At 33.6% G+C, this 16,383-nt stretch overlaps 1 protein-coding gene across 1 annotated transcript; it reads left to right on the top strand.

The window, feature by feature from the left end:
• The first annotated feature begins 10,170 nt into the window (after positions 1–10,170).
• LOC7497860 (auxin response factor 9) lies at positions 10,171–14,726 on the top strand. The gene is made up of 14 exons (XM_024597783.2): positions 10,171–10,712; positions 10,784–10,899; positions 11,062–11,157; positions 11,439–11,495; positions 11,616–11,768; positions 11,850–11,934; positions 12,106–12,196; positions 12,286–12,450; positions 12,586–12,699; positions 12,818–12,890; positions 12,974–13,127; positions 13,227–13,837; positions 13,938–14,125; positions 14,240–14,726. The coding sequence occupies exons 1-14, from the start codon at positions 10,655–10,657 to the stop codon at positions 14,376–14,378; spliced, it is 2,100 nt and encodes a 699-aa protein (XP_024453551.1). The 5' UTR covers positions 10,171–10,654; the 3' UTR covers positions 14,379–14,726.
• The last annotated feature ends 1,657 nt before the right edge of the window (positions 14,727–16,383 follow it).

The following is a 16,383-nucleotide window of genomic DNA, read 5'->3' on the forward strand; positions in this document are numbered from 1 at the left end:
TTAAGTTAATGCTATGCTGATAGATTAGGCCATCATGAGCTTTTTAAACCACCAAGAGAATCATTCTCCTGTTAGTTTAGTTGTGGTAATATTCCTCTCAAAGAATCTTCGAGCACTCCCGCCCTCACCTTTTATTAATCCTTGTAGAATGCAGCCACAGCCCACAACAAGCGTTCATCTGCATTTACACACTTCTCAGTTCTTACTTTGCTTCCCTTCCACTTCGAGCGAATAAAAAGTTAAGCAGACAGCCTTCTTTCAATCAATCTTCCACAGTGATTTCTTCTTAAAATACCAAGTCAAAAGGTCTGGGCAACACCTAGCTAGCTCACAAAAAAGGAAACCTATAATGCTAGTTTAGGCGATGACATCATAGTTACAGGTGCGAGGGCTTCATCAGTACACATTTGGGTGTTGTAGTGACATTTAGAGCGAGCTCAAGCTAAATAGGGTTTTTAGCTTTTTCCCTAGAGAAAGTGATATCACACATCGATAATCTAACATTAAGGTGTTCAATATCGAGGGCTGAATGAAGAAAGTAGCAAACCTTCATTTTCCCTAGAGAAAGTGATATCACACAATGGCCACATTCGTACACTCCACATCTCGTCCAAAGAGAAGATCACCTAAATAATCGTTATCTTAATGGACTTAACTTAGAGACGCAAATGTGCTTGACATTGATATCCAATGCAAGAGAATAGGTGGTTAGAATTTTTCCTTTTCTTTTTCTAAAAGGATAGGAATATTTGGATCAATTGTCTTCCATTCTTGCTTCATCCACTCTTAAAACCTTTCTCAATCAAGTCTTCAATGGTAATTGATAGCTCATTTCAAGTCCACAAGAGAGGAAGCCTGTGTCGATTGATTAGCATTTTGAACGGATAGAAATGCGCAGGACAACTCTAAGTGGTGACACTCCCCTTCAAAATTCATAGCAGCATGCCAACTAATTAGCAGTCTAACAGACGTATCTACATAAAGCTATCAAACATGATCGTGTTCACTTATGATTCTTGAGTGGCAGCTACAGCAAATTCAATATATATCCAGACCATCCATGTCTTCTCCAATTATCAATTGGCAATGTAGGGTTTTGTTGTTTGACGCGTATAACTCTATCTACAAACTTTGGCACTAAATTCTTTGCTAATTGCGCTTCAGCCTTCACTTAACCAATTGGAGAGTGCTAACATGGGTGCTGACCTGGTTAGTGCTAGGTTAATTGGCTTGCCCAATCTTATCATGCTTGTACGAATTGCTATGTACTCAATTGCTTAATTCAAGGCCAATATCTTCGTAACTGCTCGCTTGCCTGTGCTTGCCCTGCATGTGGCATGTGATTTTCTCTTTTCTCTTGCGAAAGACTTGCATAATTAATGGGATTAGATGACATCAGATTTAATCTAATTTTATCTGAGAAAAAATCGTGACAACCAGCTTAACACAACTAATAAATGGATTAAACTTCAGCACCGCATCAAAATAAGAGAAATTAAATTAACTCAAAGTTGATATCGTGCTAAACCCAAAAGCTGGTTCGTGGCCTGGGACGATGACATGACATCTATATATTGACAAAAGTCTAAGGAAGTCAGGGCGTCATATTATGGCTAATGGTAATTTATAAAAGGGGATCTGTGTCCTTTCATTCTTGCGCAAAGGTAATGGAAAAGGCAGTGTAGCTCTCAAGGTTTTTGGACTGATGGAGTAGGCAAGTCCTCCACATCGAAAGGCAGTCGAAGCCTCTGGCTGTAAGATCCCACGGTTGGAAATGCTTCAAATTAGGTCAAAAGGGAGTCAATCTTGCAGTCCTACTCTGGGGGGACCAAAACCCCACCCCCACACCTCTTTCGACTAAATAAAAAAGCAATTCTTGAAAGAGCTAAGCCTCCACTAATTGAACATTTTCCAAATAACCCATGATTGTCTTCACATGGATGTTACATTATTTAATGCTCTTAAGAAGGCATCCACCCAAATAAACCCCATCTTAATCGCACCTCTTTTATTAATTAATTACTAATATGTGGGGTAGCCCTACAAAAGCAGTCCTGAGCCCTAGGATTGGTTAGAACTTTCATCTCGTGGTTCTCTTTCATTTGTGCAGGCTAAGGGCAGCCAAAGGAACACCAACCAAATTGGTCGCCACATGGGGCATACAAATATAAAGAGATCACCAATCATAGTACAAAAACATCTTTAATTCATAGGAGTGATGTCCAAAAAAAAAAAAAACGATAATGGCTGTCTTAGTAGCCTCCCAATAAAAGCATCCCTTGTTTCAGGGGCTGGTGGGGAATTCCACTGCTTGTCGCTTTTGGACACTGTAGATTGAATCAATGGCAACATGACTGACTACAGGTAGGATGGCCGCAAAGCTTCCCTGTAGAGTGTAGACCCTCAAGTTGCCTAATATTCGTTTTTTCTTTGGTGAAAAACTAGCTCGACTGAATTATCAGCCTTGTTCGATTATTAGTATTGCTTGCATCGATATTCTTTCTAGTAAATAAATCATTAAAGTCTCGGTATGATGTATATTTTGTAGACTTACTTAAATTGTTCCTTAACTCTTAGTTAAAAAAAACTATAAAATGATAAGAACATTTTATTCGAAGTAATTTTTTTATTTGAACAAAAAAACTTGTTGCAAAATCGAGTAAAAATACAGACTCAATCATGAATCAAAGTCTTGAATTTTTAACTTCTTCATGATAACTTATAATGTGTATTTTGTTTTTTTCAGAATATTACTTTAACTGTAAAATATACTTTTTAATTTAAGCTATTCTTATTTTAATTTATTCATAAATATAGTTTTAAACAATGAGAAAGCTCCAAAACTATTTTTCAAAGAATCATATACCAAAAAGACTAAATCTTTCTAAAAATATGATTAAAACTAGATTTTTTTTCAAAATTTATTGATGCTTGAATGGCTAGATTAATATCCTCCGAAACCTAAATTCAATGAACCAAATTCAACGTTTTTTACTTCAGAAGATCTATCCACTCCCTTGACAATATGCGAGGAAGTGGAACTTTACACGGCAAAAAATGCTCAAGGAGTCGGTTATTATGAATAAATAAATATGTTTTAACGTTTTTATTCATTCAAGATTAAATGGTAATAATTATCCATATGTGTTGGTCTAATTTATGATCAGTTTTTAAGCCAATGTTTCAAATAAAATGGCTATGTAATTAGCTTCTCTAATCAATGAACCAATATTCTTAATAGTCGACGATAGAAATTGATCTCTCGGTTAGCTCATACTCAGCAACCGTAATCAAGTTATATAGAATAGCAAGTAATACCATTAACTCTCCGAGAGAGGCCAACGAACATGTAGCTTAACTGGCAATAAAATCCCTCTCCCCTTAAAAAAATCTTGTGTCTGAGCCACTCGTTTGTAAAAAAACAGAAAACTCTCCAAGGTAGCAAGAGTCGCTAATTAAAAACACATTTCCCATTGCCATAAAAGCAAAAGTTTGATTTATCAAAATAAAAAGACAGGTGTCAAGCAATAAACTCACAAGAAAACTACCTTTGTTGCACAGTCAAGCACGTAGACGACAGGCAAACACACACATAAAGGAACCGTGATTGGTTTATCCTTGTTCATGTTCATGTTCTCTAGTGAAAAGGGCTAGAAAAGGTTTGAGACCTAAGCTAAGAAAGCTTTTCCAAATGAATCAATAAAGCTAATCACTAAAATAAATGAGGATGACGTGGACCCGGCAAATCATGTTGCTGGTGTGAAATTAATTTCTTGGATGCACACCAAGACAAATCCTGTAAGAGGTTAATAAAAGAAATGACACATTTTTTCCTCTTTTTTGTTTTTTTTTAACATGTTGGTGGCCACAATTATCACTCACATTACTAACCTTTTTTTGCATAGCAATGCATATAATTGAAGTAAATAAAATAATATAGGGTACATTCTTTTCATCCATCCTTTTTTTCGTCTAGCGTTCGTGCTATATTTAGACAGCCACCTCTCTACCCCACCGCATGAAGGAAGGCAAAAAGAAGCATGAAGATTTGTCCCTTGGAAAGCATATATAGAGTTCTTGGACTTCATTATACAAACTACGGTCAAACAGCAAACAACTCTACGATCCTTTCCATGGAGTCTATGATCCTTCCATGGAATCTATGTCATTCCATTAGGTTTATACCCATTAATTAACCAAAAAAAACTACTAATTAACAAAAAAAACTAAAAACACTCGGTGTTTTACTATAACATGTAAGGAGATTTATTGTGGAATCAAATAATATAATTACTATTTTACCCTTCATTTTTCTTAACAATTGCATTGGCACTAAAAGTAAAACCATATTTTTATAGGATCTAAATGGCATTTGAGAATTGATTGGAGGCAAGATTAATGTTGTTATGTGTATTTTATGTATAGTAAAAATATTATATTGTCCCCGGGGGCTCAAAAAAATTGACCTTTGATCCAAGAACATTTGCGTCTTGATAGGTTTATTTATATAGTGAACAATAATATTTGTGCCCTTCACATCTAAGAAATATTGACCTTGGAGTAAGGGGTTTCTATGTATTTGCACATTTTATGTATACTAATATTTCGCTTTTGCCCTTTGACTTTGATAAATTAAAGGTTGTTTGGGAGGGTATTTTTGTATTTGCATCATGATTTTTTTCGTAATATTCATATGTTCTTAAGACCATTTTAGTAATTTGCATTATTATAATATTAATAAATCGATAAAAGTTGGCTTACAGGTGCCACGCACGAGTAGGCGCGTTGTTGCCCCCCGCTCTGTTCGGGTGGCACATAAGGGCACGTACGGTGGTAAAAAAAACCGATCACCTACTCACCCGATATGGAAGGTGGCAGCGCATTTCTTAGGGTGGCGCGCGTTGTCATCTAAATGGTGATTCAGCGACGATTAGTCTTTTATCTCTTTCCCTTCTTTTCTCTCTCTCATGCCTTAGTATACGTGCAAAGCTTTGACAAATTCAATTATGTCCTCCGGTTTATATTTGTTTTAGATTTTGTCCTTATTTTTTTTGTTTCTATTTTTGTTAGATTTGATGCTTCTTTAATTTTTTTTTGTTTTTAATTTCATCTCTAATCATTTAATCTAATTAGATTTATTTATCTAATTTGATCCTCATTCTTTTGATTGCTATTTTTTTTATCCTTTTCATTATTTTTTATTATGTCCTTGGGAGTTTGATTTAATTTTGTTTGGTTTCCAATTTTGGTCCTCATTTTATACTTTTCTTCATTTAATTTGTTTTTCAATTTAGTCCCTAATTAGTTTCTTTCAAATATTTGTGTGCATTGTTTAGTCCTCATTGTTTTAATTTTAGTTATTTTAAATTTTTAGGTAATTATTAGGTTTTGAACTTTACGATTTCTTTTCGGTTTTCTTTTTGTGGGTTGTTTTGGTTTTATATCATGAGTCATGTTTTGATAATTTTAACCCGATTTGTCTCGAGTTAGCATCTTTTGAATATTATTTTTAATCTTGAGAAAATTTAAACAAGCCCGAGACATAGTACAGGCCACCTGTCTAGTTTATCGCCCAAAGGTGTTCCTTCGATTTCTTATTGCACTTTGTGGTCAAGTGAAGTCATACGTTATTCTCAATAAACAAACAAATATGTCTATAACATGGTTGTGAAAAGATTTTGGTATGTTGCATCTATTTCCTTAATACCTTAGTAATTTTGTGTGTGTGATTCTAGCAGGTTTATTATTACCGTTCCTTTTCTTCACCTTTTAAATTTGAAAATAATTTGTTTTACTTTACATAGACATGCATAACTCTTTGTTTTAAGCAATCATAACCTACTCCAAACATAATTTCTCATTCAACCAGAATCTAAGAAGGGACAAGGTCGCAGATAGGTGGACGTACGTGGAAGGCATCTTTGGATAGATTATGCTTAGGAGAACAATGGTCGCTCTTTGTGCAATTAAAGCTTCAAAAGCTGGAAAATAAACAAATTATAACTCATTAATTAATTAAACTAAAAGTAAGGTTTAAGCAATCCCCCCCTCCCTCCCTTTTCAACCTCCTTCCAAGAAAGAGGTGGAAGCAGCTTGAGAAAGGAAATTTAATTATTTAATTTCGTAAATTGGTCAATTCATCTCCTTGTGGGAGTGCTCTTTATCACCTGAGAAAAGCACATCAGACACTTTGACGAACACTATTTCTAAAAACAAAAAAAACATAAATGCATGTGAATTCATGATAAATATTTGAGAAGAGAGACATTTTGTGTGCACAATCATTCATCAATAATGGAGATGTGATGATCGCATCCATTACTCTTTACAGTAAATTAGATAATGGTGAACAAATAGTGTAATTTCTTGAATGCGTGGAAACCTATTTTTATTGGCCCGTTTCTTTGCTAGAAAGTAGTTTCATTTAGAAAAGTAAATTTCAGAAAAGTGAATTATTTTTCGATGTTTGATAGTATAATGGAAAATAAGTTGGAAAATACTTTACAATATTTGGTTATATCATGAAAAATAAGCTGGAAAATAACTCATTAATGTTTTATTTTTTTTCAAGTTTATTAAAATAATAAGGAACAAATCTTATAAATTAAAAAGTTGAATAAGAATGAAATTAAAAAATATATATAATTTCATAAATTATCTCAAATAAAATCAATAATAATCAAAATAATAGAAATCAAATCTAAAAAATAAAATAAGTAACAATCAAAAGAACAATAACCAAATTTGATAGATAAAAAATTTCAATTAAAAAATAATAAGAAAAATGCAAATAACAATTATAAAAATGAGGACCAAAGTTAATATAAAAATTAAATTCTAAATGATGAAATTGAAAAACAAATATTCAAAACGAAATATATATAGCAATCAAAAGTTTGAGGATCAAATTTGATATAATTAGCAAATAATATGATATTTATAAATTTTTCACAACTTTCAAAAAATATTTTCCGCTCAAAATAAAAGGAAAATACTTTTCTGGAAATCAAGCTAAATTTTCTTTTGACTGGAAAGTGTTTTCTGTTGACCGGAAAATATTTTCATTAATCAATTTTTTTAATACAAACAAACACGAAAAAATTTGAAAAATAAATTTTTAAAAACAAATAAATATAAAACTCGAGTTATTATTGATGAAATTCAACTTCGAGAAGATTGCTAGCTAGTCTGGTAATTATAATTATTTAGTATTAAGATTCCGGTGTGCTGGTTTAAGTAATAAGTAGATTTGTTGTTTGTGCTGTCGTTTAGGACATAAGAAAATGTGAATTAATGATTAAGACATTGACTTAGTTTTGATGATCGCATGTTCATTCAGGATTTTTAATTCCACCCTCGCCTGATAATATTTATAAAGAATTTATAATTTAATATTAAAAAAATATTTTAATATGTTAATATCAAAAATAAATTTAAATTATTAAATAAAATTATTTTAATATATTAAAAAAACATTATAAAAAAACAATTTACCGAGCCACGTGGAATGTGAGGGGTTCGTGGACTTTTTCCCGAGGCCTTGCAGGCAATCAGCGGACGGTTTTATGTTCCTTGTCATGACACGTCAGTAAATTTCTTCACTCAACCTCCGAGGTAACATGTCGCTTGGCTGTCTCTCGTTCTTATTTTAACACAGACGACAGTCACTCGCTTCAGAATGGCAAACCACGTAAAAACATTATATATTTAAGGTCAAAATATAATAAGGATAAAAACTAAAAAACCCCAAAATTCTGCCGGGTTAACTCAAGACAACCATGTCGTTGCCTGCTTCGTAGCAGACAACGAAAGAAACGGCAAAACAACGGTAACGTCAGTTCCAGATCTCCGTTACCCCAAACACACGCATCCCAATAGAGTGTCCGTACAATCAAACAAATCATTTTAAAATAACCGCCATTAAAAAACATATATACATATATATAATTTAGTGCAGCTGTAGTTAATAACATATCGTGCATATATGTTCAGCACGTGATTCTAGGAGGTCTTTGGCAACCTCAGTTTTACAAAAAAAAAAAAAAAAAAAATTATTATTTTTATATATTTTTGAATTTTTAATATATTAATATAAAAATATATATTATTTTAATATATTTTTAAACAAAAAAATATTTTAAAAAACAATTTTTATCACTCTATCAAAAACTCCCCTCGAAACCTTTTGTTTTTTTAACCATTCAACCACTCATGAGGAGACTTTTTTTTTATTTTAGATTCTAGGTGCAAATAACCTATTATTAAAATTATTTAAAAAATAATAATCTTGGATTTTATGTTGAATTTCTTATTATGGAGATATCTGAACTCTTACAACATCAAATCTCCATGGTGATGGACCGCTCAAATTGATTTCACGAAAAAAATGAATCACTTAATTCTCAAGTAGAGCATTTCATGGTTCACTTGTTGTTATTATGAAAATCCTTGTAATTTTTTTTTCCTTTTCTTATTAACATGCTTAAACTTAGCGGGTAGTTCCGGCTAACTTGGAGTCTCAACAAGAACATTTTAAAAGATCGATATTATAGGGCTCAAGAAGTTCATTTCTTGGCAAAACCATGACTCGCATGATTTTCGGTGTCAATGAAGCGAGGGCCTGAGACGGGCATAAAAATTGTTCTTATCGAGCACGAAAGAATAGGAGAAAATTTATTCCAAGTTACCTATAAATTATTGATTTTGTTAAATTAATTTCACTATTAAATAGTTTTTCCAAACTTATCTTTTTCAATAAATTTAAATTGGTCTTTCAAAATAAATCTCTTTGACCATGTATATCATGAATTATGATTCAATCATCAATATATATCTTAAAAAAATATCAAACCACCAGTAACATCTTCAATTACAAAAAAAAATAAAAATCCCAAATATCCTCTCATCTTCAATTGACCTCCATTCTGATGAAATATAAAAGAAATCTTGAAACAAACAAATTCTAATTATTACCGGTCTTTATCTATTCAACAACATTACAGTTAACAATGATGAAGATTTAATGCTAATCAGAGAGAGTAAAGAAGGAAAATAAGAGGCATTGATTGGCTCTAGTTTTGATAAAATGATGGAAAAGAAAAAAAAACATTATTTAATTTACCAGAAACAAACAGAAAAGAAAAAAAAGAATTTGAGAAATTCACATACTTCCTTGTAATGATGTGGGACTCAAACTAGATTTTTTGAAATCTTTCTTTTTAAGAAAAGCAATTTATTTTTACCATTTATCTTCCAAGAAGAGCAAACGGATAGATATTATAGCAAATACAAGCATGCATGCATGCATGCATCTGTGTGTGTGTGTGTGTATAGTTTGTAATTATTCTTAAATTAATTAATTGAGAATTTTTATAGTGTTTAAACCGCATGAAGAAAAGAAAAGCATAAAAAAATTAAAAATGAATAAGTTTTTAACATAAGAAAATTCTTATCATTTTTTTTCTGTGAAAGTATATATAATCTCTTTTTTTGTGTTTATCTTTCTCCTGTGCTATAAATATTTAGTAGTTACAATTTAATTATCATAAGATTCTCTCAATCAATATAATATTTTTAAATGAACTAACAAAGTGGTGCAAAATTTAATACCTAAGTTTCACTTGTTTTTTTTTATGACACGCACAAGATTATTCGAGTTAGTTTATTTTAATTGTCATGAAAAACTTGAATAATTAGGGGTATCTAGTATTGTGATATATAATGTTTTTTAAAATAATTTTTTGCTTTAAAACATATTAAAATATTTTTGTCAGATTTTTTTTTATATTTTACATTAACATATTAAAATTTTTAAGAATATATTAAAAGAATCAATTTAATAATTTTTCAAAATAAAAAAACCTTTTAAAAAGCAACTAAAAATAAAAATAGGAGCAGTGCGAATCACACGTTAGATACCTTTAAAAACAACAATACGTCTTTAAATTTGCAAGTCCTCATCCCACGTGGGTCCACAAATTAGTAACCCAGAAAAATTATTTTTCTTGAAAAAAAACACTACCCGCCATCCGTTAAGTAACGGCAAAATCATCATGCTCGTTAACGGCATCCATCTAATAACTCTCTCAAGTTAAACCTCTTAACTAGGGTTAGGTTGGTGAGCGTTACAAAACAAACAGCAACAAATAGGAAAGAGAGAACAGTTAAAGCAACCCAAAGTCGCGTAATATAAGAAGCGCGCAAAGCAGATTTTGTGTTAGTAACGGCGTTTTTATTGTCCGAGGAGAGACAAATAGAAAGAGAGAACAAAACCAAAAAACAGCTGCTTTTAGTGAGAGAAAACAGACATAGAGTGAGGACAGAGCTAGAGTTTGAGGGGTGTTTTTTGAAGTTATTAAGAAGAAGAAGAAGAAGGTGGTTTTGTGACGGTTTGAAAGTTGTTTTTATTGCTTTACAGGTTCTTGGATCTCTCAAGTGTGAAATAAGTGGAAGCTGGGGACTTTTTGTTGGTTTTTTAACGGATCTTTTAAGGGAAGTAATTGTTGCAATTATTGAGGGATTTAATTGTTGTGATTAAGTGTAGATAATGAGAGTTAATTAAGGTTTGTAAAGGAAGTTATTTTGAGGGTTTGAATTTATTTTTTGGAGGGTTTTTTTTTGTTGACTTTGGCTGCTGCTTGGTGGGTTTTGAAAAATGATGGCTATGAATAGAGGAGGAGGAGGAGGGTCGTTTTCACAGGCGAATAGTGAAGGTGAAGTGTGAAATGGCTTTATTTTTTTTGTTCGTTTCCTGCGAAAACTGACTTTTCTTTTTTGGTTTCAGGTTGTGGAGAGGATGATCTGTATACGGAGTTATGGAAGGCATGTGCAGGTCCACTTGTGGATGTTCCCAAGCGTGGAGAAAGAGTGTTCTATTTTCCTCAGGGTCATATGGAACAGGTGAAGATTGGATTTTGAACTTTTTTCTGTCTAGTAAGTGAGTGATGGAGTGAATGGGTGTGGTTTAATTGGGAAGTTTGAGTCTTGGATTGGTTTTCGCTTGTGGGTTTGTGCTATTTCTGGTTAAAGATTTGAAATTTTGCTATTTTTGGGTTTGTGTAGTTAGAGGCATCAACAAATCAAGAATTGAATCAGAGGGTTCCTTTGTTTAATCTGCCTTCGAAGATTCTCTGTCGTGTTATTAATACTCAGCTGCTGGTATTTTTCGCTCTCTGATCTTAATTTCCTTTCTGCAGTTTCTATTTTCTTCATTTTTTTGCTTGGTTGCTTCAGATGAGTATTGATCGATTTAATTGAGTTTTCATGAAATTGATCATATTATTTTGCTAAACTCATTACTTTATATGTAAGGCTTGTTCGAGTTAGGTCTTAGTCATACTTATTTGTGTATTTTCTTGGTGACTGAATAAACTGCTAAATTTTAATGGTCGAAAGGGTTTATTTGAGAACTTTTTGTTGATTTCTTATTATCTGTACAGGCGGAACAAGAAACAGATGAGGTTTATGCGCAGATTACTTTACTGCCTGAATCAGATGTAAGAACTAATTAGTTTTCTTTCTGACTTCTACAGTTTTAGTGTTTATTTAGCAGATATGTTGACAATCATTTATTTGATTTAACTTAAATGGCTTTAAATATTGTTGAAATACTGTAGCAAATTGAAACTACAAGTCCTGATCCATGTCCATCTGAGCCTCCAAGACCTACGGTCCACTCTTTCTGCAAGGTTTTAACTGCCTCTGATACGAGCACCCACGGTGGATTTTCTGTTCTTCGTAAACATGCCTCTGAATGCCTTCCTCCACTGGTAATTTGTGTGTGCAGTACTAGTCTTGGTTTCTTCCTTCTGATCATATATTAACTTTACCATCACGTATATGTTTTAAAGGATATGATCCAGCCAATCCCAACTCAGGAACTGGTTGCCAAGGATCTACATGGTTATGAATGGCGATTTAAGCATATTTTCAGAGGTAAAGGATTTCTATGTGCTTTCCATCTATCATTGCGATGTCGATGTTTTATTCTTGAGTTCAGAGAGAATTTTTCATTTCTCATCGGCTATGCCTAGGAGTAGTTAGACTTAAAGTAATTAGTTAGAATTGATATAGCAGATCATCACTCTCATTCGGTCAAATAAACAGGTCAACCAAGGAGGCACTTACTCACCACAGGTTGGAGTACATTTGTCACTTCCAAGAGATTAGTTGCTGGGGATTCATTTGTCTTCCTCAGGTATTCATTTTCTTCTAAGATGTTGGTTTCTTGTCCTCCATAAAATAAAATAGATGGAAAGCTTATTCATATAAGAATTGGTTGTCTAGAGGGGAGAATGGTGAATTGCGTGTTGGAGTGAGGCGTGTTGCTCGCCAACAGAGCAGCATGCCGTCATCTGTGATTTCCAGTCAGAGCATGCACCTTGGAGTTCTTGCAACCGCATCCCATGCCATTTCAACCCTAACTCTCTTTGTGGTTTATTATAAGCCAAGGTATGGTACATCTTTCACCAGAGACGCATGCCTTCTCATGCTTCTTTTATCGAGACATTCCTGCTGAATATGTCAGATTGCTTTAACTTTTCCTTAGATTATTTATGTCTTTCTTTCTTCAATTTAACTTACCAGGACAAGCCAATTCATCATAAGCTTGAACAAATATTTAGAGGCTGTTAACAATAAGTTTGCAGTTGGCATGAGATTCAAGATGAGGTTTGAAGGCGAGGATTCTCCTGAGAGAAGGTGGGAGAATTACCGTACATGGTTGCTTCAATCATTTCTTTTTAAAGTTGGAGCTCTACTGTAAGTGCAAAATAGAAGTTTGTGGTGACTTACAATTCTGAGTTTATTGATTGATCAGGTTTTCGGGCACAATTGTTGGGGTTGAAGATTTTTCTCCTCATTGGAATGATTCTAAATGGCGGTCATTGAAAGTAATGTCTTTTTAGCTGGACACTTTTTCCTTTATTTGAAACTATAAGTGTGAAATTAATTAATCTGTTACTGTCTTTACCAGGTTCAATGGGATGAACCTGCTTCTATTTCAAGACCTGATAGGGTTTCACCATGGGAGATAGAACCCTGTGTGGCTTCAGTACCAGCCAACCTGTCTCAACCAGTTCAACCAAAAAATAAAAGGCCCCGGCCTCCAATTGAAATTCCTGCTTTTGGTAAATAAGAGTTTTGGTTCCTCTTTTTATCTTTTGAGTACTGAATGATTTGGTCATTGCAATCTCTTTTTGTTGTTATTGGTTCCCCCACTATTATAGATTTATCTTCAACTGCATCAACCCCTTGGAATTCTGGATTGGCGCAATCCTGTGATTTAACTCAACTGAGTGTTACTGGTGAAGGCAAAAGAAATGAAAATCATGTGATGTGGCATCAAAAGCAGACTGATATTAATGGCCATAGCAACTCTATGACAAGGACTCAGGGTGAAGGGGGCTGGCTTTCTTCTCCTCATGTGAATGTTTCTCAGCATCTGTTTCAGGAAGCCATGGAGGATAGCAAAAGTGTCTCCCCTTGGCCTGTATTCGTAGGCTATTCCACTCCCCTCTCATCTAAGTCAAAGAATGACCCTATCCCTGACCCGTCTAATAAGGGGAGGAAATATGAGGTGCCTACTAGTTATCGATTATTTGGCTTTGATCTTGTAAATCAGTCTACAAGCAGCTCATCTCCTATTGAAAAAGTGTCTGCACAACCAATCAGTGTATCTAGGGGCGCCACTGATGGACGTGTCCTAGCTGCCCTGCCTGCAGTTGATTCAGACCAAAAACATGAAGTATCCAAGGAAAAGAAACCAGAACAGTTACATGGATCATCAAAAGAAATTCAGAGCAAGCAAAGTTCTACTTCCACTAGAAGTCGCACAAAGGTACTGAAAATAAGAACATCATGTTTAATTAAAACATGTTTTGCACTCTTCAGCAGGTTTCTGAAAGAAGTTTTTTGTGTGGTGTTGAATTTGCCAATAGGTTCAACTGCAGGGGATTGCTGTTGGTCGGGCCGTGGACTTGACCTTGATTAAGGGGTATGGTCAACTTATAGATGAGCTGGAGCAGTTATTTGACATTAAGGGACAGCTGCACCCCCGGGATAAGTGGGAAATTGTTTATACTGATGATGAAGGAGATATGATGCTTGTCGGTGATGATCCATGGCCGTAAGTATTGTGATTTTAATGACCTTGGAAAATTTTCATCATAACTTCACAGATAATTCTTTTACCTGTTGCAGAATATGATATATACTCATTGGTTGGCTGTATTTGATGCAGTGAGTTCTGTAACATGGTGAGAAGAATCTTTATATGCTCAAGTCAGGATGTGAAAAAAATGAGTCCAGGAAGCAAGCTTCCCATGTTAGCCCTAGAAGGTGAAGGAACTGTATTAAGCTCGGACTCAGCAGAAAACTGAACCATTCAACTTCCCTTCTCTCATTTTTTTTTTCCTTTTACCTTTGTTGCTATTGTTGTTTGTTTGTTTGCGGTTATAGTACTCTGTTTTAGTTTTTGGGCTCTGGAGGATGCTTTAAGTTGGAGACAAAGGAGGCACTGGCTAATTAATAGCTCGGTTTTTTAGAGCTAACTACCTAAGGAGACAAAAATAGACGTTGACTGGGTTCCAATTAGTGATGGGAGTTAAAACCATAGGGCTAGAGTTTGTACATTTTTTGGTATTTGCAGGTAGGGCTGGGGATTGGGGTATATGTCTTGTAAATATTTTGCGCATGGAAATGTAATATTCGTCTTTACAGCGTGGAAATTCTGATGCTCGAGTTTCGCTGGATGGCCGTTTGCTTAACATCAGCTTTTAGTGAAGCTACATTGCCATATCATGGCTTGAATCCTTGAACTATGATGCAATGGGACAAAATGTCAGACTCGCAGGACATTTTTGTCTTGAAGGCATGGTGTTTATAATGCTTTAAAGGCAAGGCTTTTCTAGCAACCTTTCCTTTGCACTGGTCTAGATAGTGGACTTATTAGAGATGATGACTCTTCAGGAGAACATTTTTGTAAATCTGTGGTGGCAAGTAGTCAGGGTTGTTGATGCAGTTCCAGGCTCCAGTATGGCCTCCCCTGAATTGCACCACTTGTGGAGAACATTGCTAGGCTGGGCTGAGTGAGTGGTTGCAAATAAATTCAAATGCAGAAGGCCCTGCCTCTAGTGGGCCCATGGTTGGTTAAAAGTTAAAACTATCTCCTGGGTCCTATCAAAAATAGAAGAGGGAAAAAAAAACCCTTTGTTTTAGGTAGTTGGACTGCCCTATTTGATGTGAGTTATGTCTGAACAAATACTTGGTTTGTGTTTGATTGTATGTTATAAATAGGTTTTAGTATGACTTGGGGATTTTTATTATTATTGGTGTAATTATTTTTATTGTATTGTTTTTTTAATTATTAAGATTTTTTAAGTTCTAAAAAAATTTCAGACAAGTCTATCCAATATTTTGATGAAAACATCCAACCATAACTTTTCGTTTTTAAACCTAAATTAGGCTTGTAAGCTATTGTTTCAAAACATTTTTTTTATTTTCATTGTTGTTTTTGGATTTTTTTCTATTTAGATTAGGACTTTTAATTTAATTAGAATTTTATTAAGGGAAAATTACCTTGATCATCATTTAATTTAGTGTTTTTTACACTTACTCATCATGTTTTTAAAATTTATATTTTACATCTTAAATTTTATTGCGCAAGTAATAATTTACATTCTAAATCATCATATAATTTAGTTTATTTTGCACTCATCAAGGATGCAAATCGTAATTTTTCAAAACACGGAAGATACGTGTAAAAATAACTAAACTATAGAATGATAAGGGTAATTTTCTCTTTTGCTATCTATGATTTTTTTTTTTTTGGTATTTAAACAACCTTGTAGGTAATTTTTAAGGAGAGAACTTTAGTTTCTATATCTACAATTTACTATTGTAAAACTTTAGGGATTGAGGAACCCTAATTTGTTATACATTGCGTCAATTGGTATTATAACCAACTAACCTTTTTGATGGACGGGGACAATAGCAACAACTCACCCAACGATGCAGGAGTAAAGGCAACCTAAGATACTATAAGGGCTTTAGAGACATTGTAAAGAACCTAATCGCAAATACTAGATCAAACAGAGCGTTCATTAGCAGAGATCATAAAACTCTTGATCCTACCATTAAATAAAACTAATTAAATTCCTTTTAGATTTTTCTAAAAGTCTAATTATATAGCACTTTTAGGCCCAAATTAGGCCCAGAAGCTAATTTTTGTATTTTTTAGGATAGAAGTAAAAATTAAAGGTTAACGCTAAACTTTGTTTCCATAATCAATAGTTAAACTAGTGGAAGTAAAAAACAAAACTAACATCGAAGTGACTACATATACATACCTCCGATCAAGTGTAAACTCTAATATTCCATGTTTCT

Source organism: Populus trichocarpa, chromosome 3 (assembly GCF_000002775.5).
Source record: "Populus trichocarpa isolate Nisqually-1 chromosome 3, P.trichocarpa_v4.1, whole genome shotgun sequence".
Classification (NCBI taxonomy): Eukaryota; Viridiplantae; Streptophyta; class Magnoliopsida; order Malpighiales; family Salicaceae; genus Populus; species Populus trichocarpa.

Coding starts and splice junctions, on each gene's coding strand:
- LOC7497860 (XM_024597783.2), top strand. CDS start 10,655: ATGATGGCTATGAATAGAGGAGGAGGAGGAGGGTCGTTTTCACAGGCG. Junction 11,496..11,615: donor CTTTACTGCCTGAATCAGAT/GTAAGAACTAAT, acceptor GAAATACTGTAG/CAAATTGAAACTACAAGTCC. Junction 13,128..13,226: donor AATTGAAATTCCTGCTTTTG/GTAAATAAGAGT, acceptor CCACTATTATAG/ATTTATCTTCAACTGCATCA.